Genomic DNA, 20,959 nt, shown 5'->3' with positions numbered 1-20,959 from the left:
TTCAGGAGTTGTGGCTCACGGGCTTAGCTGCTGCAGGCATGTGGGATCTTCCCGGACCAGGGCTCGAACCCGTGTTCCTTACACTGGCAGGCGGATTCTTAATCACTGTACCACCAGGGAAGCCCTCATATAAATTTTAAAATAAGCCTGTCAAACCCTACGAAGAAATCTTGCCAGGTTTCTGATTTAAATTGTCTTGAACCTACCAATAAGTTCAGAGAGAATTAACATCTTTATGACACTGAAGCTATCTGTGAATATGGTAAAGTTCTATTTATTTTGGTCTTCTCTAATAAAATTAGTCTCCTAATAAAAAATTTGGTCTCCTAATAAAATTATAAATTTTTCTCCGTAAAGATCTTCAATACTTATGGTTAAATTTATAAATGGCATCTTTTAATAATTAGATTTTTCTAACCAATTTCTGCTTATCTACAGACATGCAATTGAGTTTTGTTTATGGATTTTATATCCACAACCTTGCTAAACTCACTAATTCTAATAACTGACATGTAAATGCTGGATTTTCTATGTGCATAGCCTTTTCATCTGCTCTTCTCAATAAGATAATGAGTTTTGCTTCTTCCTTTCACTCCGTAAGTGAAAATAAGCATCTTTTTGTCTAATTTCCAAATTCAAAGGGAAAACTTTCTATGTTTTATTATTAAGTATGAAGTCTGCTGCGGGTTTGGTTTTTTGTTTTCATTAATAGATATCCTACACTGGGTAAAGAAAGTCCCCTTCTATTGCTAATTTGATGTGAGATTTATTTGTTTTATTCCAAAGGCTTTTTTGGATTTTATCAAGTGATTTTTCTGAATCCACTGAGATATCATGTAATTTTTCTCCTTTAATCTGTTTAAGTAATTCACCACATTATCAACTTTTAGTAGGTGTTAAACCCCACGTGGTCCTAGAACAACCCATTTCCATTTCATAGAATTTACCCATTTCTTCTAAGTTTTCAAGTATATTAGCATAAAGGTATTCACAGTATTCTCTTATCTTTTCAATATCTGTAGCATTCATAGTTGTATCACCTTCTTCACCCTTAATCATTCACCATTTTTTAAAATAATTAAGTAAATCTTTCAGTTACATTAGACTTTTAGTATGTAGTCTGAATAGTTAGTCTTTATTACCTTTCTGTTCTGCTCTCTGGTCCTCCAGTTCTTTCTTAGGAGTTTTAGGTTTTATCAATTCTTTGTCCCAGGCAGCCAAAGCTTGTTTTTCCATTTGACGAATTTCTGCTTCCTCTGCATCTAAACGTCTCTTCCACTCTAGTAGCTCCTCCGCATGTTGGCGCCTTTGCATTAGTTTTTGCTCTCGCTTTGTCAGAAACCTATGGTTACACCATGAAAAACAGTGAGAGAACAAATCTATAGGCAGAAATCACTTTGAGAGCTTTATTACTCATTACGTTATCAAAAAGTTGTATAAAACAGGACATTCATAGTATTCCTCTGAAAAAAGTTTGAGATAATACGAGCTTTGGTAAGTGATAGTATTCAGCAAGTAAGAGAATTTATTTATTTTACTTGTAATTAATTATTTGGAAATTTAGCAAAGGAAAAACTGTGGGGTAATTTCAGGAAAAAAAATCTTCAGAATATTTGGCTAACCATGACTGATAGTACTTAATGTATTCATTCTTCATAGGTGATTCTTTTTCATAACAGAAGATACAAGGAATTTATTCTGAAGGCTAAGACCAGAAAACACACAAACTCAAAACAACGAAGACCAAAACAACAACAAAAAAAACAACCCCCAAAATCCCAAACAAGCAAGCAAACAAAAAACCTGTTCATGTCCCTTTTTGATTTTTATATTCAAATTCAGTCTGGTTTTGCTTCAGGTATAGTAAGTTTGGTTTTCACTACCTGGGAAATGCAATGTCAGGTGACAGTCTACCTGTTTTTCATGGAGAGAACACTGAGAACCACAGTCAGATGCCTTATGTATAAAACATGACTATTTATTTACTTGAGTAAAAGGATGCACCAAATGCCTCAAACTTCTCAATTTAACCCAATCTCTGGAATTAAACAGCCTAGTATATCTTAGCTCCAAAGGGTTAGGGGACATAACTGATTTAGGAAGTTATTTGAGTAGTTAAAAAGCTACTATTTGCTCTCCTCAAATGTAGACGCCATAGCTAAATGAAAGGTGGGCTGCTCATATTGTAAGTGTTAGATCTGTAGTGGTAGCTAATCAACAAAAATACATTCACATATCCAACAAACACTTAATAAAAAGCACAAGAACTATCACTCCACTTCTTAAACAATCAGCATGTCAAATTAATGTGGAAACAAAAAGGTAAAATCTATGGGACATTTGACAAGAGGCCCCTAGGCTGTTAGAAAAAAAAAGAAAGAAAAAAAAGCAATAAAAACAAACAAAAAGAGCATGCTCTATCAAAGAGTGCACTGAAAAAGGTGCAAAGTTACCTGACCAACTGGTTGTAGATATACAGCTGGAATTTGGGATGAAGGTTGGGAAAACAGACACTGAGAGAGGCCCAGTGATGAGACGTAAAGACAGAGAAGAAGTAGTGAACAGGAGAGCAGTGTCTACAAAATAAGGAGGAAGATTTTAAAACCAAGAGATCAAGAGGCAGAAAGAATGAAAAAGGGAAAGCATAAGAGCTGAGTGCAGAACTTTTTAATATGCTTCCTGAATAACATTATAAGCTACTCAGTTAAAGCAAGTGTTATACTTTGTGTGACATATAAAACATATACTTTTATACATCTTACCAAAGATTTCTGAATATACGTGCCTTTCTTCTCAGCTCCTGCTTAACCATCACGTATACTTTCAGGTAAATTTATTTGTTTGTGAGTAAAGTAATGAGAAGTAGAGTGTGAAGCTAAGTAAGTTTTCTCATAAGCTTTAACACAGAGTACAACAATTATGGGCATGAACCTAGCATATCAGCAATTGTATATACATATGTAATTCTCAACGAGTAGTTTTTATATCTGTACCTTGTCATGTATTTTAAGCTTGAATTTAAATTTAAAAAGCAGTACATTTGCCTTACTTAACCTTACCATTATAATCTAAGCTTGAATATAGTTATATAGTTTAAAAAGTCAATTTATAGTAAAAATACCTTGTTCACATCTACAACATAAAACTTACTGTCAACAGGACCTACTGGAGGTATCTTGCTTTATATTTAACAAAGGCCCACTTAAATAATAATACTGAAATACAATACCCATTCTATAAAAAACTACGATGAATAATTAAGAATAAACTAAGCTAGTTCCAATAAACACTACCAGTAGTAAAAAAAAAAAAAAAAAAAATCATGCTGTGGACAATTCAATCAATAAGGTTAAAAGTAAGAAGAAATTCCATATGTTAAACTTATAAAAGTAGGAAAAAACTAATTGTTTCTCTCTTTTTTTAATAGTAAATAGACCATTGTATATATGAAAGGATAAATAAGTCTAATAAAAGGTTTGGAAAGGTTAATTCTCTTTGACAGAGCATGCTCCTGTTCACATGCACACAACAATAACCTGTAGATCAAGGCAACATTTATTGCCTTGGAAGGGCAAGGAATAATACCAGTAAGTCAAAGAAGTGAGAAAATCTAGGTATGAATCCAGTCATTCATTTGAATTTTAAAAAGTATGTAGAATCTTGACTACATGTATATCTTTAGATAACAGATGATTTCAGCGTCTGTTTCTCCACATACAACTTAATATTTCACCTTCCCTCTGTTCAGTTACATACTCGCTCTATCTCTTTCTTTCCCTCTCTCCCTCCCTCCCTCTCTCTCTCTATCATATCTGGATTGCCTTGATTTTCTGCACTGAAGTTTTTGTGCAATTTTGCCAAGTTTCAATAAGACACTTCAATCTTCCTTGCCATTCTTTATGAATGTATAATAAACTTATTTTGATGCCAATTATGCAAAAACAAATGTACTTGGAAAAGGTCCAAAAAAATCTATTCATAACATTCAAATATCACCCACCCTCTCAAGTATATAACTGCTAAATGCATGCATGACCTAGTACAAAAAGTAGAACATTGGAAGATGTGAAATAAACTGTAAAAAAAATACATATTAAATTTTTTTGTCCAACCCAATATAGAGGATAATAATTTTCTCTATTAGAACAAATACTAATTATTTACTTTCCATTTACAAAGATTAAGCATATTCAAAAGCTCTAGGTTAGAAATGAACAACAAAAGAAATGGCTAAAAAAAAAAAAAAGAAAATGGTTTAAGAGATAGTGTAAGAAAAGTTTAACTTAAAGTTGGAACTTCATCCCAGAAACACACATTCCTTATTTAATATACATACATTCTAGAATTCAAGTGTCTCTTAAAAGTTGTATAAAATTGAGATAAAAGAAGCAGTAGCACTTCACACTAGAGTTAACAATCCTTCAAGATGCTGCACAAGTAAGAAATAAACAAAATTTGTGAATGATGGAAACATAAATGACTATTAATAGAAAATGTTACTAATACACTTTATGGCTATTATCAAGGCATTCCCCAACAAGGCCTCTGACAGTTACAGAACACTGGACTAGGATGAGACATATGATAGATTTAATCTAGTATGGAAATAATTATGTTCCTATAATGTTTAAGCTTTAGAAATTCAAAAGTAAGTAATACACTTTTAAAGTCAAAATTTTACACTCTAAACTTTAGCTATGCAGCTATTCAACCGTAGTAATCAGGCACTGAGCACCTTGCCAGTTTCAACAAATACTATTTTGAAGGGTCAATTTCTACTGAGATACCTTTAAGTCATCAATGCAGTTATTTAAAAAAACTACAAGGTTGGAAGCAGATGTGCTAACTCAGTTTTCACTTTAGCTGGCTGAAGTCCAGAGAGTAGGGTTCTAGTTCTTCTAGCTCTGCCATTATGCTACCTGACCTGGGACAAGGCACTTAATCTCTGCAGGCCTCAATTTCTTCCTGTAGAACCAAGGGACTATACTAGATGACCTCCCTAAGGACCGACTAGTTCCAACATTTTATGATTCCTTCTTCATTTAAGTACTTCCTCACACTTTTTAAGCAAAATTATGATCTAAATTTTAAATAGAACTTCCAGTTCTAAAACCATTTGATTACGAAAGATGTTAAACAAAATAAAAACTTAATATCTTAAATTATTTTAAAATTCTTTCTGGATCTAAACAATTCTTTAACTCTATACTGTCACAAGTAAAAATGAAAACTAGTGCTTTTAATTATAAAATGGATCAATTCTTTTAAGTACTTAAGCATTTTAAATGATATTCAAAAAGGAAGATAAATGAGCATGTGGATAGTACTGACCTAAAAGAAAATACAGTCTATTTTTCCTACAGCAAAATCTATTAAATTGTTTAATAATCTGCATATACTTAAATAAATTAAATAATACAGGTACATCATCCCTAATCTAGGAAGAAAAAAAAAAAGCACACTATCAGACTATCAGGATTTATTCATCCACTACACTTAGTCTAGAACCTTCTCTAAGAAAACTATATTTCTAATTTAAGGCAATGATATTTAATACATTGTTTAAAATTTTAATAAAAATGTCTTCTTTAATGGAATAGCAAAAGCCTTCACTTGCAAATGCAAAGTATTTAACTCTGAACACTCATCAAGAAAATTTCCTTGATATATATACTCTTTTCAGTAAAAATTTCTTCCTCTTCTGAGCTTCCTTAGCAATAGATTTTTATATACTTCACTAAAGGAACCTGATATTTCTTCTTTTTTCCACCTATACTATAAGCTTTTCAAGGGCAGGGTTTATGTTTGATTCATCTTCTTATCCCTCAGAACCTACTATATTCACCCATTTCCCAAAAAATAATTGCTGAGGGAATAAGTATATAATTAATAAATAATACAGAAGAACAAGCTGCTATTAACAAATGAAAGAAAAAAACGCACTGTATCCTATTTTAACACTTAAAGAAGAAGATAAACACCATTCCTTCAGTGTTTCATTTGCTCAGTAAATAATTTTCCTAAAACAGAATTGGCAAATTAACAGGAAGAGTCAACTGTATGTTTTTTTCCCCTGAATATGTTTCACAGCTTTATACTGTAAATAATGCCCCTCACAGTAGTAAACAAAACTCAGATTTCGTTTACCAATAATTATCAAAAAACTGAGGGCTAGTCAGTCTGTGGCTTTTGCAAACATATTTTCATTATTACTAACCTCTTTCATAGTTTAAATTTCTTTTGCTCTTAACTATAGAAATGGAAATTATTTCTAAAATGTCAACTCAGTACACAGGTCAAGAAAAGCCATAGAGGGGCTTCCCTGGTGGTGCAGTGGTTAAGAATCTGCTTGCCAATGCAGGGGACACGGGTTCGAGCACTGGTCCGGGAAGATCCCACAAGCCGCGGAGCAACTTAAGCCCGTGTGCCACAACTTCTGAGTCTGCGCTCTAGAGCCCGCGAGACACAACTACTGAAGCCCACACACCTAGAGCCTGTCCGCCGCAACAAGAGAAGCCTCTGCAACAAGAAGTCCGTGCACTGCAACGAAGAGTAGCCCCCGCTGGTCGCAACTAGAGAAAGCCCGCGCCCAGCAACAAAGACCCAACTCAGCCAAAAATAAATAAATAAATAAATTTATTTATTTATTTAAAAAAAAAGAAAAGCCATAGATTAGAAATACAAACTTTAACAAAGGCATTGTTGTCTCAGTGAAATATTAAAGAAGGAAATCTTTCACTGGAGCCAAGAATAGTTTGACCACTTCAGAAAAATATTTATCACAGAATCAAAGTTCAGAGAGTTAACAATAAACAGTAATATATATGAAAAAGTTCCTCCCAAAGTTAGCTAAACTTATTGAGAAGGGTGACTATTTTCTGACAAGTGTTTTATATTAGTAAAATAGTAATCTCTTAGAAGATGGCCTTTTCTAATCTACAAAACAAATAATAGTGCCTAGTAGCAAAGGCTCAAATAATTTTATTAGTTATCTACTGTAGCAAATGACTACAAAATTAACTCACTCTATTGAGCTGACATTCCAACATTGTTGAAAGAGAAGTAACTCTGAAGCTTTGGTAACCTGAGTGGTATTCAAAAATTAGTTTTCACATTACAGTGGATCCCTGAACAGTGAGTGGGTTTGAAATGCATAGGTCCACTTACATGTGAATATTTTTCAGTAGCAAATACTGCAGTACTGCATGATCTGTGGTTGGCCGAATCCGCAGATATAGAACTACAGATACAGAAGAACCACATACATAGAGGAACCACGATTATGGGGGGCCGACTACGCAAGTTTTAGGCAGATTTTCATCTATGCGGAAGGGCAGCATTGCTAACACAACCCCCACGCTGCTCAAGGACCAACTGCGCTTTGTTCTGGAGATCAAAAAAAATTAACAGTGATCTCCGTTTTTAATGCACTGCTAATTTTGGAAAATACTCCACTTCATCCTCAAATTTCAGCATCATCTTCCAAACATTAAAACTAATTTCTCTGCAACTACTGTCCTTACCCCAGCCCTACCACAAACACAACTGCATTGCTTCAAACAACAAATCAATAAGTCACTGAATGCTTCAAGGCCTTTTCTCAAAAGTTTACTGCAGTAGTTGACAAAGGAAGGTAGAGCAATGATAAAAAAAATTCTAGGTCTTTAGTATTTTGGGCTCTGAGAAAATAAATAACAAAACTTAGAACAAAGTCAATAAATTCAACCTTTAACTTGTTATTTAGGGTTTTTAAAGTTTTAACCAAATCTCAAATAAACACCATATAAACTGACTAATCTCACAAACAGAATAGGATTAGCAGTTCCTTCCATGGATGTGATTAAAATTATTGGAATATTATTCATAGAGACCAGCAATGAAGATTTTACTGGTATAGACAAGCAAGGAATCGATGAAGAAATTTCCCTTGAAGCTGTCCTTCCTCCAACATGTATGATCCAAAGGCATTTAGAGGCAGATATAAAATGCCAAATCAGTTATAAAAATTTATGAGATAGATTATTCTGAATTCAAAGATCCCTGGAGCAATCCAGTATGTCTCACACTGGCTACTGGAAATTTTTATCAGGAAGTAAAAAAGAATTCCTATTTGAATAGTCTTAATTGGTCTATCCCATGGAAATCATACAAAAGGTACACTTACACATTTGTAACTATTCAGTTTTCACCCCCTTATATTTTTTATTTTAAAAATTTCTATTATTTAAACTTATCTTCATAATCAATTTAGGTATTTTTAAGTTATCAAAGGCCAATTTTAAGTTACTGAAGTGCAATTTCAATTAAGCAATGAAGTGCCAGTGTACAACACTGTACCTATAGAAAGTAAGGTTTGACTTACAACTGCTTGACTGTTCAGAAAATAACTAAATCATAGGTTGATGTCACATATAAACATAGAGTATTATTAAATTTGGTGATGGGCAGTATACTGCCAAAGGATATCAAGATACAACTTAAGTTTAATCTGTGGTTCAAATTGCTAACTTAAAATAAAAGAGCAGTCAAAAAAAATTTTAATGGACCTCTCTTCTATACTTAAAAAAGGTAGAAAATAGTCCACAAGCAGCTACTTTATAAGCGTATTTAACCAAATGTACACGCAAAGGAGTAAACTCTCATGTAAATGTCACTTGGTACGGTCAAAGCTGACACATAATTGAGCTATATCTAAGTAAGAGTAGCTTTCTTTAAAAGAGTCTTCAAAAAATAACGCTTAGAAATGTTTTAGAAGAATGGTAGACTGCCAAATCATTCAACATCCCAGGAGAATTTCAGACTTTCTGGTTTTAATCGAGCAATTCAGACCCACTCACAAGTTTAAAATTTCACTCTTCTACTTGAGTAAGCCTCACAGTTGTCAGAGTCACAGGATGAGATCTCAAGATATACCATTAAATTGCTCCCCCAAGTCAGTGGATATGTCCTCAGATTTCAGAAAAGGTAAAAATTTCACACTTACTCATAACTTCTAATAAAAGAAAGGAGAAAACACTGTCATGGGTATATGTGCAAATACTACTTTGGTTTTTAAAATAAGAAACCTGTCTCTATTTAAGATCAAGAAAATTTGTTTTATAAATAAGGTCTACAGTTAACTGACTCCTAGGATGACTTAATAACTCTGCTAAAATGCAACTGAATCCATAAAATTTTATGTTGTATCAATCTAATCTAATGAAATACATTAAAAATATTATTTGTTGCTACTACTTTCAGTGTAAATAGGAGATATATTTTTTAAATGAATTACTTTTCATCCATGCGGCTTCTCATTTTCTTCAGTTTCTGCATAATGCTGCTAGTTTCACTGCTGGAGATTGAAATGGGGGAAGGACTGCGGGTCTCCAAGTCAGTTGGAGCAGGACTGGTTGCCTTATTATCCTTTGTATCATCATCACTATGAGAGTCCTGCAAACAATAGGGGGTAGTAAAGTATTATAATTATACTGGAATTTAAGATCTCAAACTGATTTAAACACTGTCATTTCAAAATTAATTTATCTTCAAAACAGTATTTGTAAAATAGCTGAAATTAAGGTATTACTTAAAGGATAAAATTATATCACACAAGTAAAATGTATATACATGTACTTATATAGTCCCTAGATTTGTTGCTTAGGAGCAACAAAACCTGAATAGCAGTGAGCATGCTTAGCACCAGATCTTGATTTCTAAATAACTAGCCTCCTTGGAGAAACAGCTGATTCCAAGGCAGAGGCAGGGAAAGTAAAAGATGACCCTGAAACATCTTGTTCCAGAAAACATGAAAGTGCTCAAAGACTGATGGATACATGTCAAAAGGACACAGAAACCTGCTTGAAGAGGCTCCTAATGGCCCAATTTGAGAAAAAGTGAGCATCAAAACAAATGATGATAGTAACAGATTATAATGCTGAGTAAAACACGAATCCGTGAGTTCATACTGATATAAATAAAAGAATAAATTTAACTTTGACAAAGAACAGCAATGTATGTAGCTTCAAAATACCTTCATGCAATGCACTTATTAATTACAAAGAGAAAGAGAGTAACTATACAGTGAAGTATGGTAGATGCCACCTTAATCAAGTGTTCGAGTTAACATCATCAGTAATGAGATAAATCAAAATCAGGTGCCACCTGATTGAATGCAGAGAACAACACAGCATCACTTCCGTGATATTCCTGCCAAAGATGCACAACCTGAATCTAATTATGAGGAAAGATCAGACAAACCCAACTTGAGGACCATTCTACAAAATATCTGGCATGTAATCTTCCAAAGTGTGAAGGTCATGAGAGTCAAGAACTTTTCCAGACTGAAAGAGATTAAAGAGATAATGAAAACTAATGTGTCAATATTAATTTGTTGGCAACGTAACTCTCGACTGAGAAAATCAAAGCCCTTTGCACTGTGTTTGAAATTTTCTATAAATCTGAGACTGTTTCAAAATTTAAAGTGTATTTTAAAAATCAAAGCAGTGAATATTAAGAGATTTATTTAACTGTATTGCTATATAGGCTGAGTTTTCCAACACTATATTGACACTTTACAGTATTTCAGAATAGGTCCAAATTTTGTTTTTGTCTGAATATTTCCTTTGAACCTTGTATCATTATATTAGGCATTAGAGAGCTGACAAAAGTATTATGTAAAGAGCAAAAATAATTAATTCCTCCCATTAATTCTGAGGAATATATTTGGATTGAATATATTCCCATTAATTCTGAGGAATATATATTGATATTGATATTTGGATTGATAAGCAAAAACAAGGCTCTCTGTCCCAACTGAATTTATAAATGGAAAACATTTTTAAACTAATATATGACCTACATGTCCCTTTCAAACTTGAATATCCCATGAGAGTAAAAAAAAGACTCACTTTACATAAAGGCACATACATAGAACTTTATCCTGGTGCATTACTGTATCACAGTGCTAGAATGAACACACCCACTACATTAGAAGATGAGGTAGAGTTAGTTATTAGCAAGCAACATGAGGCAGAAAACAAATTAATAATAATTTCATGTAATTTACCAATTTATTCTCCCCTGCAGACTTCAACTTCTCCTGAAGTTTTATGGTGGTCTGTCGGATCCTTTCTATCTCCTCCTGCTGTTTAAGAATCAGCTGTCTTTCCTTCCGAGCTGCCTTATTGGCTTCCTGAAGACGTTTAATTTCTGCCTAAAGTTTAAAGAGTTAGGCGAGGGATTGAAATTTGGAGGAGACAAGTCCAAAATAATATTTTAAAAAGAAAATCCAATCATCACATATATCAAAAATAAATACATACAGCATTTCAAGATAAAAATAATACTGAAAAATTTTTAAGCAGTGGAGGAAGAAAAAAGTCACATAACTCCATCACTCTAAAATAATTTAACATGATTCCTTAATTCAATTATAATTACAACAGACTGATAATTTCATATCCCTTTTTAAAACTTAACATACCCCTTTATATTTTTCCATAGTGCCATTTAGTCTTTACATTTATTTGTTTAATAACTGCATATCAAGTAAACTAATTAATGTAATCATTATTCTATTGCTAAACTCCATTCCGAATAGTGCTTTAATGCCTATAAATTGTTTCATACTATGGATTAGTTCTTTAGGAGAGATTCCAAAAAGTAGGACAAACAAGTCAAAGAGAATGAATGATTTTATGGCCCTTAGAATAGTTTCTAAAATTGCTTTCAGAAAAGAATTTTCTCCACATAAAATGCCACCAGAAACATTTAAGACTACATTGCACCAAACTCTCTCCACACAGAATATTACTGTTTTCTTTTGCTAATAGTGGGCAAAAAATGATACACTTCACTGTTAATAATAAAATTTAACAGACTGTCCATTTTTTTCATAAATTTGTTGTAATCTGTTTTCTTGTCAATAAAGTAAGCATAATAAAGATATTAATAACTTGTTACAATTTATTTAAATTTTAAAAAGAGATCTTTTAAACTATCTGAAAATGCAGAAAAGTGCACAATAAACATCTAATTCCAAAATCCCAAATTAACAGTTGTTAATACTGTCATATTTTCTCTTAGTCTTTAATTTCATAAAGAAATAAAAGATTACAGATAACACCAGTCTACAATTCCCTGCTCCAACTCCCTAGAGGTAACCACTATCATGGTATATATCCTTCCGTGGCATACATCCTTTTAAAATTCTTCTACAAATATTTGTACTTACCTGCAAAAAAATATATACTGTTTGGTTTGTATGTTTTAAAATATTTTATAAGTTATATCATACATGTATTTTTTCAATCTTGCTTTATTTACAAAACATTGCTTTTATATGTCTCCATGTTGATTTGCCCCTAAATGCTGCATAAATTTACACTGGAGGTATACAGATTTCATGTATCTATTACCTCTATGGTTAGATAAGGTTGTTGTCTACTATTACAAACAATACTATAATCAATAGCCTTATACTTTTTGTCTACTTGGGCACGTGTATGAATTCCTCTCAAGCACCAGTTCTCGAAGTATGGTCCAAAGACCCTGAAGCTTCTTCTTCTGGAGACTCTCAGGGTCAAACTATCTTCATAATACTAAGACAAGACATTATTTGCCTTTTCACTCTCATTCTCTCATGAGTGTACAATGGCATTTATTCACATTTTGAAGAAAATAACTATAATTTTCAAAACAAACAAAATTAGTGAAAATAGTATGTAGATGTTTGCACATCTCTTTACTGTCTGGCTTGGTTTTTTTTTTTTTTTTTTGGTTTGGGTTTTTTTTTTTTTTAATTGAAGCATAGTTGATTTATAATACTGTGTTAGTCTCAGGTGTACAGCAAAGTGATTCAGTTATACACTAATTTTTTTTTCAGCTTATTTTCCATTACAGGTTATTACAAGATATTGAATATACTTCCCTATGCTATACAGTAAATCTTTGTTGCTTATCTATTTTATGTATAGTAGTTTGTATCTGTCAATCCCATACTACTAATTTATCCCTCCCCATCTCCGTGGCTTGATTTTTTTAAATACCATGCATTGCTCATTTGGAAAATGTTTAGTTCACTCAGTTATGCAGATCTTCCAAATGTTCACATATTTCATTATGCAATCCCCCCAAATCACATTTATTAATATCACTGTGATCTCGAAAAAACTTCTTTAGTATTAGGTGGTAGACAGAAATTTTTCAAAATTCTGACATTTGCTTGAAAGTTTGAACCTTATCATTGGCAACAAACACTGTCAGTTGCCTTCTTTGAAGTGACAAGCACACTTTGTTCATTTCTGAGAAAATGACTGTCAAATACCCTAGTCTGAACAAACACAGTTTGTCTCTGAATAACTCTTTCAAGTAAAAATGGTATTCCATGAAAACTATCTGGCTAGCTCAGCTTGCAATTCAAACTACACAAATGCTTTCCCATGAGTTAATCACCTTCCTCTGGTATCTAGGAAAAGTGCTTAATTGTGGGCTTCCCATTCCTGTCACGGAGAATATGAAAACAACAAGTACTCAGAAGTCAACACAATAAAATTAATAATTTTTACTACTTAATCAGGACATTCTTTAGTAGAACTAGATTTTTTTCGCTGCAAGTATGTGGCAGTGGAAGATATAATGACTACTAGCAGTTTCGTGCCCCTGCCCTGATCTGTGCTAAGGCACCAGCAGTTTTACCACCATTGTTTTTGCACCATTTAGTGCAAATGTCAACACAAAAAAGGGCAAATTCACATCTCACTATCCTTATGAAAATAGTTTTGATCTCCCTGACCCATGAAAGGGTCTCAGGAATCCCCAGAGCTCTACAGAACACCTTTTGAAAACTGCTACTAGCTTAAGCCTGAGTTTCTAAACCAATTAATGTATAATTTCACCCAATCCAAGCTTAGAAGAAAGAAAAGATTTTTTTCAAGGGGTTCTAAGGGGAAAGTGTTTGCATCTCTCTTAAGAATAAGCTATAAGGTTATACAAGTAAACTGTTCACTTTAAAATGGTTAATGGTGGGATTTCCCTGGTGGTTCAGTGGGTAGGACTCCGTGCTCCCAATGCAGCGGGCCCGGATTCAATCCCTGGTCAGGGAACTAGATCCCACATGCATGCTACAACTAAGAGCCTGCATGCCGCAACTAAGAAGCCCACATGCTGCAACTAAGACCCAACACAGCCTAAATAAATATTTTAAAAATAAATAAATAAAATGGTTAATGGTATATTCATTTAAAAACGGTTATTTTATGTGAATTTCATCTCAAAAAAAAAAAGAATAAGGAAAATATGTTCCTGTTGGATACAGCTGTGCAAAGATATGTGGCCAAATTCCTCACAGCCATCTCACTACATGTCAAAATAATCCCTACTGATACAACTGCAGTAAGTATCTCAGTACCTACATCCTCACACTCTGGTGCTTTTACTCCTACAGGGCAACTTTCTAGGGGTAGCTGTGAGACAGGCCTGGGACCTGGGAACCTTTGCTACAATGCTGCAAAGCTTGCACCTGGACACCTCTCCTTAAGCTATAAATACAAAGAAACTATATGGGACCAAAAATAACTGCTTGCATGCTAGGGCAAATTCTGGACCCAAAAGATACAAAGAAACCAAAATAACCAACTGCCACTTTTGAAGAGCCTGGAGCAAAAGCAGGGTGCTGCACATGTCCCCTGCACACAGCACCACCTAAGGGCTGGGCAAACCACCTACGCCACCCCTCCCGCCCGACCCCTGGACACACCCCTACCCTCACCCCACATAAGGAACCAACTCACCAGCCCTCCGAAAGCAGCAAGCAAGCAAGGGAACCTATTGTTTGTTCTCACTCCCCCCTGCTACAGCAGGGGCCCCAATAAAGCCTTGCCTGAATTTCTTGTCTGGCCTCTGATCAATTTCTACTAATTAAGGAGGCCAAGAACCCTGGTCTGTAACAGCCAGTTGGATCAAAGAATACTTTTTGCACATTTACTTAAAAAGCATTCTGGCCTCCTATAAACATAGCATGCAGAAAAATTAGTCACTCGAACCCCCACCACTGGGATTGAACAGTTTGCACATTTGTTTCAAATCTGTTTCAAAATTAATTCATTAGAGAGAAAACTAAACTCTACCCCAATCTCTTTTTCCATTTTCCTCTCCAGAAGTATATCATCCCTACATGTGCTGTGTACTTTTGATGCATGAGTGATTCCATGGAACATATATTACTAATTGGTGACTTTTAAAAATTTACAAGAATGGTATCATATTGTACATATTCTTTTGCATCTTGTTTTTCTGTAATAACTAATATTATAATTTAAAAAAAACTTTTCACCTCACTGCATGGCATGAGGGATTCTTAGTTCCCCAACCAGGGATCAAACCTGTGCCCCCTGCAGTGGAAGCGTGGGGTCTTAACCACTGGACTGCCAGGATAGTCCCAATATTATGATCTTTGATAAGACCTACTGCTGTCCTGTTCAATACAGCAGTCAACAGCTACATGTAGCTATTTAAATTGAGATTAATTTTAAGTGAAATTAAAATTTCAGTTTCTTGGTTGCACTAGTCACATTTTAAGTACTCAAAAGCTACATGTGGGGACTTGCCTAGTGGTCCAGTGGGTAAGACTCCACGCTCCCAATGCAGGGGGCCGAGTTCCATCCCTGGTCAGGGAACGAGATCCCACATGCATGCCGCCGCTAAGAGTTCACATGCCACAACTAAAAAGATCCCGCGTGCCACAACTAAGACCCAGCACAGCCAAAATAAACAAATAATTTTTTTTAAAAAAAGCTACATGTGGCTAGTAGCTACTGTATTGGATAGCAGAGATACAGAACATTATCATTATTAAACAGTTCTTATTTTAATGCATTCTTTTTTCCTGCAGTGTTATATTTTCTTGCAGAAATATGCCCTGGTTCAGCTATTCTCTTACTGAAGAAATAGTTTCCACTTTTCCCTATATACTGTAAAAGCTTCTCTAGGATATTTACCAACACATAGAAATGCTGAGTCATAAATTGTGTCTTCAATTTACCTAGTTATAGTCAAACTGCTCTGAAAGTCGTTACACCAGTTAACACTCCCACCAGCTACAGAGAACTGCAGTGACAAAAACTGAAGACCCAAGACAGTTAAGTCTTAAACTTAAGTCTTAAGACTTCAGCCTTCAAACTCTGTCTTCACCTCAAAACATCCACCAATTCTAAAGCAGCATAGGCAAAAAGGCTAAGGAATTAAGCCAGAAACCTCTCAACAGCAGAGCAGAAATCCCCAACAGCCTCTTGTGCTGGTAAAAACGGTTAACCTGGTTTTCAACGGAAATCCCTTTGGGGTCACAACTGAGTGTTAGACTGAGGTTTACCAAGTCCGCAACCCAATGCCAACCCAGCTCAGCCCCTGAGTGGAATAAAGTGAACAGCTGACCACTCTAACTGCATAGAAGAGAAAAGGATAAATCCTCTCTAGGGGAAGATAACATCATCTGGAGCCTTTGCAGTTATTTATACACAGTGTCCAGCATTCAATAAAAAAAATTACTAGGCATCTTAAGAAAAAGGGTCCTATGATAATAAAAAATATAAACAGACAATAGTAGCGGACACAAAGATGTCCAAATGATAAGAGTTAGCAGATAAGGAAGTTAAAATAACTATGAATAATGTGTTCAAAAAGTAACAGAAAAAGGTCAAAAAACAGATGAAAAGGTAGAGAATTTCAACAAGAATTAAAATCTATAAAAAAGAACAAAACAGATATTATAGAACTAAAAAAGAAATCAAATTAAGAACTCACTGGATAGATTTAACAGTACACATCACGGTGCAGAAGCTATAACGAATTCAAAGACAGGTCAATAAAAACTTTCTAAACAGAAGCACAGTGGTTTTTTGTTGTAGTTGATGATGTTGTTGCCGTGGTTGTTTTACTGTTTTAAAGAATGACATTAAAACAAAACAGGGGCTTCCCTGGTGGCGCAGTGGTTGAGAGTCCGCCTGCCGATGCAGGGGACGCGGATTCGTGCCCCGGTCCGGGAAGATCCCACATGCCGTGGAGCAGCTGGGCCCGTGAGCCATGGCCGCTGAGCCTATGCGTCCAGAGCCTGTGCTCCGCAACAGGAGAGGCCACAATGGTGAGAGGTCCACAAACCGCAAAAAAAACCCCAAACAAAACAAAAACAAAACAAAAAACAAAACATAGCAGAACAGAGACGTGGTATATTGTCCAAAGGTCTAACGTTTGTCTACTTGGAGCTTCTGAAGGAAAGGAATGAGAGAATAGGACAAAAGCAACACCTGAAGAGATAATTTTCAAAAACTGATGAAATACTACAAACAACAGATTCAAGAAGCTCTGCAACTCTAAATAGTATCAGTGCAAAAGAAACCACACCTAAGCAAATCATAGTAAATCTACTGAAAAATCAAAGACAAATTTTGTTTATTTTTCATTTTTACTTTTCGGCCATGCCACGCAGCTTGTGGGATCTTAGTTCCCCAACCAGGGATTGAACCCGGGCCCCGGCACTGAAAGCACCGAGTCCTAACCACTGGACTGCCAGGGAGTTCCTCTTAGGACAAAGTTTTAAAAAAAATATTAAGTAATATTCCAATATATAACTCAAATGATTAAGTTCACAGATCATCCAACACAGTAGCTAGTACCTGAAAACAGGTCAATAAAGGAAAAGAAGACTAGGATCTATTAAATACTTACCAGGCAACGTGAAACAGATTTTACATATGTTACCTCATTTAATCCTCACAACCACCATATGAAATAAAATCTCACTCCAACAGATAAGGAAACTAAGTCTCAGAGAGTTACTTAAACTTGACCATGAATACGCATTTGCAACAGACGAAGCTGGAATTCAAATAATAACAACTAACATTTATTGAGCACTTACCTTTGTGCCAAGGTTTGTTCTAAGTTATTATATGTATTAACTCATTTATTCCTCTTAACAACCCTACAAAGTATGTTATCATTATTATGCTTGGTTTATAAATAAGGAAACTGAGGAAAAGAGAAGTTAAGTAACTTTCTAAGATTATAAAACTAATAATTGGAAGGTTTGGGATTTTAATCTAGGCAGTCTGACTCTAGAGCCTGAATTCTTAACCACTACACCATGCTGCCTCTACAGGATACAAATGCCACGTCTTTCTGAGTCCATTAAGCCAAAATATTTGTCAATTTGTAATTCATATGTCTTGAAAATCTGTTTGGGGAAACAGTAACTAAAAAATTAATCCAATTAGACTCACAAACATCTTAATTTTAAAAATATGCATATCAAAGCACAACTTTATTTTACATAGTAAATGAAGGCAGAAGATCTTACTCTATATTGTATTCAGTTAGCAGTGAAACACAACCTTAATTTAGGAGAAATACAATAGGCCACTAAGCAACTCCTGTAATTATAGTAGTAGGTATCAACAGTGGTAAATATCAACTAAATCTCCTTTAATGTGATAGTAAGAAAAAGATCAGGCAAAATAATAGATTCCACAATCTAACTTGTCACCTTACGTTCTCTTAAAGGAGTGTTTTTCCTAACATACCTTTTCTTGCTGCAACCTTAAGAGCAAACCACGTTGTTTCTTTCGGAGTGGGGGCATTTTATCATCTTCTCCTTTATCTCGTAGATGTCTGCAATTATTCCCATTGAGACAAAGATTAGATTAAATTTCTATTCTAATGTCAAGAATTCTCAACCACTAACAAATCTCTAACCCATTTAGCATTTTCAAATGTGGAAAACAGTTGCCGCATGCAGCAACTCCTAACCCAACAAATATTTTATTGGATATATGATACATGCAAACCCTAGACTATGTCCTTTAAAGATAAAATAGCTTTGAGAAATTTATAACATAGTAAAGGAATTAAGTATAAAATAACAATATAAGAGTCAGTTAAGTGATAAAAGAGAAATGCAAAGAAAATGTTATATGTTTAGGATGTCTTGAAAGCAACATGATTCAAGGATGACTGCTGTATTTCTAGCTTGAGAAACTGGGTTGATCAAATTAAATTAGATGAGGAAACAAAAACATCTCTAAAAACAAGGCATTTCCTTTTCATGAAAGGAGAAATCGAACAGTCAAAACTATGTTCACTGAAAGAGCTTACTTTTTCTGATGCTCTAGCCAGGCTAATTCAGCTTTAGTTTTCTCCTTCAAGGCCTTTTCACGGAGACGCAGGAGTGAAGACTGGTGAGCTGCTCTCATTTCCTCTTCTTTCATATACTGTCTAACCATCTCCATAGTAAATTTAGAAAAGCTGTCTTGTCCTCCTGAGAATGGCATGCTCAGCTCCTGAGTTAGAGAGTTTATGTCGTGTTTATCACCATCTAAACCTTCTGGAACTTAATTAACTTCATTAAAAGAGGTATGCACTTATAAAAATAAATTATGTATATAAAAAGGCTGCCAACCACGTAAAAGAACATTCTTCAAAAAAAAAAGGCATGTGAAAGCCAGTAACATTCATCTGCTAATTTATTCACCCAATAAAATTTTAACAAACAACTACTGTAAGCTAGGTATTGTCCCAGGGGTGTAAAACTGGGTAAGAATTTGCCCCTGTTATTCAAAAGGCTTACAATTTAATAAGAAGAAAGATATAAATGAAAATTTTTAAATGGAATACAGTGTTGTATGGGTGAAGTAAGTGAAAAAGCTAGACGTAACTTTGGCTCAGATCCTCAAAAGCCTTACATATCATTCCAAGGAATAATTTGTAAGCTACTTTATAAGGGAAGCAAAGCCAGAATCTATACCAAAAATATAACATAAAATTGATACCTCAGGAAAATGATTCTGGTAGCTGACAACTGAGTTCAAGTACAAAATAATTCCTCATACCTTTGAGAGAACACATCCACAACTATTTATGAAGTATCTCCACAGGTAAACTGAAACACACCTTGGCAGAGGACAGTGTAGTCTTTTCTGGGGAAGTTTCTTCATCAGAGTCATCATGATGGCCTCTTTTCTTTTCCATGTTAAATCTGCGATGACTCTCAGAAGGTAGTAAAGATCGAAATGATCTTTCTTCTATTTCATCTTCTGTCATGGATTCATCAAATTTCAGGGAATATTCTGTTGCAACAGAGGTTGAATCTATAATAAAAGAATATGGAGCAAGTAGATTTTATCATTATAACAGTTTTCAGTAGATATTTAATTAGTAGCCCTGAATAGCTTCCAATTTTTTTTAGCAATTATGAATAATAATGCCACAAATATTAGCGTATAGATTTTTGTGTGGACATAAGTTTTCAGATCACTTGGGCAAATACCTAGGCATGTGATTGCTGGGTCATTATAAAATGCTGTGTAAATGTCTTCCAGCGGCGCTGTGCCATTTTGCATTCTCATCAGTGATGAATTCAAGTTCCTGCTGCTCAGCATCCTTGCCACCAATTTGTTGTTATTTTGGATTTTAGCTATTCCAATAGGCAAGTTATAGTATCTCATTGAGATTTTTTTTTTTTCTTTTTTTTGGCGGTACGCGGGCCTCTCACTGTTGTGGCCTCTCCCGTTGTGGAGCACAGGCTCCGGACGCACAGGCTCAGTGGCCATGGCTCACGGGCCCAGCCGCTCCGCGGCATGTGGGATCTTCCCGGACCGGGGCACGAACCCCTGTCCCCTGCATCAGCAGGTGGACTCTCAACCACTGCGCCACCAGGGAAGCCCTCTCATTGAGATTTTAATTTTCACTTCCCTATAAATATATGATATTGAAGACCTTTCCCATGTCTATCTGCCATTTGTATATTTTCTTCAACGAAGTGTGTCTGTTCAGCTCTTTTGCGCATTTTTTAATTGGGTTGCTGATTTTCCTGATGAGTTTTAAAAGTCCTTTATACACTCTGGATGTAAGTCTTTTATCCAATGTGATTTACAAATATTTTCTAACAGTCTGTGGCTTTTCATTCTCTTAATAATGTCTCTTGCAGAGC

At 34.8% G+C, this 20,959-nt stretch overlaps 1 protein-coding gene across 5 annotated transcripts in view; it reads right to left on the bottom strand.

Moving 5' to 3' along the window:
- The window catches only part of CEP350 (centrosomal protein 350), a 139,219-nt gene that overhangs the window by 53,930 nt on the left and 64,330 nt on the right, over positions 1-20,959 (bottom strand). For all 5 annotated transcript variants that reach the window (XM_060034913.1, XM_060034929.1, XM_060034944.1 and 2 more), the window contains 6 exons: positions 19,921-20,117; positions 19,126-19,310; positions 18,555-18,642; positions 11,048-11,194; positions 9,275-9,432; positions 1,143-1,342 (listed from right to left, as the gene is read on the bottom strand). In XM_060034913.1, coding sequence (XP_059890896.1) covers positions 1,143-1,342; positions 9,275-9,432; positions 11,048-11,194; positions 18,555-18,642; positions 19,126-19,310; positions 19,921-20,117 — 975 coding nt within the window. The remainder of the gene's footprint in view (positions 1-1,142; positions 1,343-9,274; positions 9,433-11,047; positions 11,195-18,554; positions 18,643-19,125; positions 19,311-19,920; positions 20,118-20,959) is intronic.

Source organism: Delphinus delphis, chromosome 1, assembly GCF_949987515.2.
Source record: "Delphinus delphis chromosome 1, mDelDel1.2, whole genome shotgun sequence".
Taxonomy (NCBI): Eukaryota; Metazoa; Chordata; class Mammalia; order Artiodactyla; family Delphinidae; genus Delphinus; species Delphinus delphis.
Note: the sequence above shows the minus strand (reverse complement) of the source record. Positions and strands in the feature narration are given on the sequence as shown.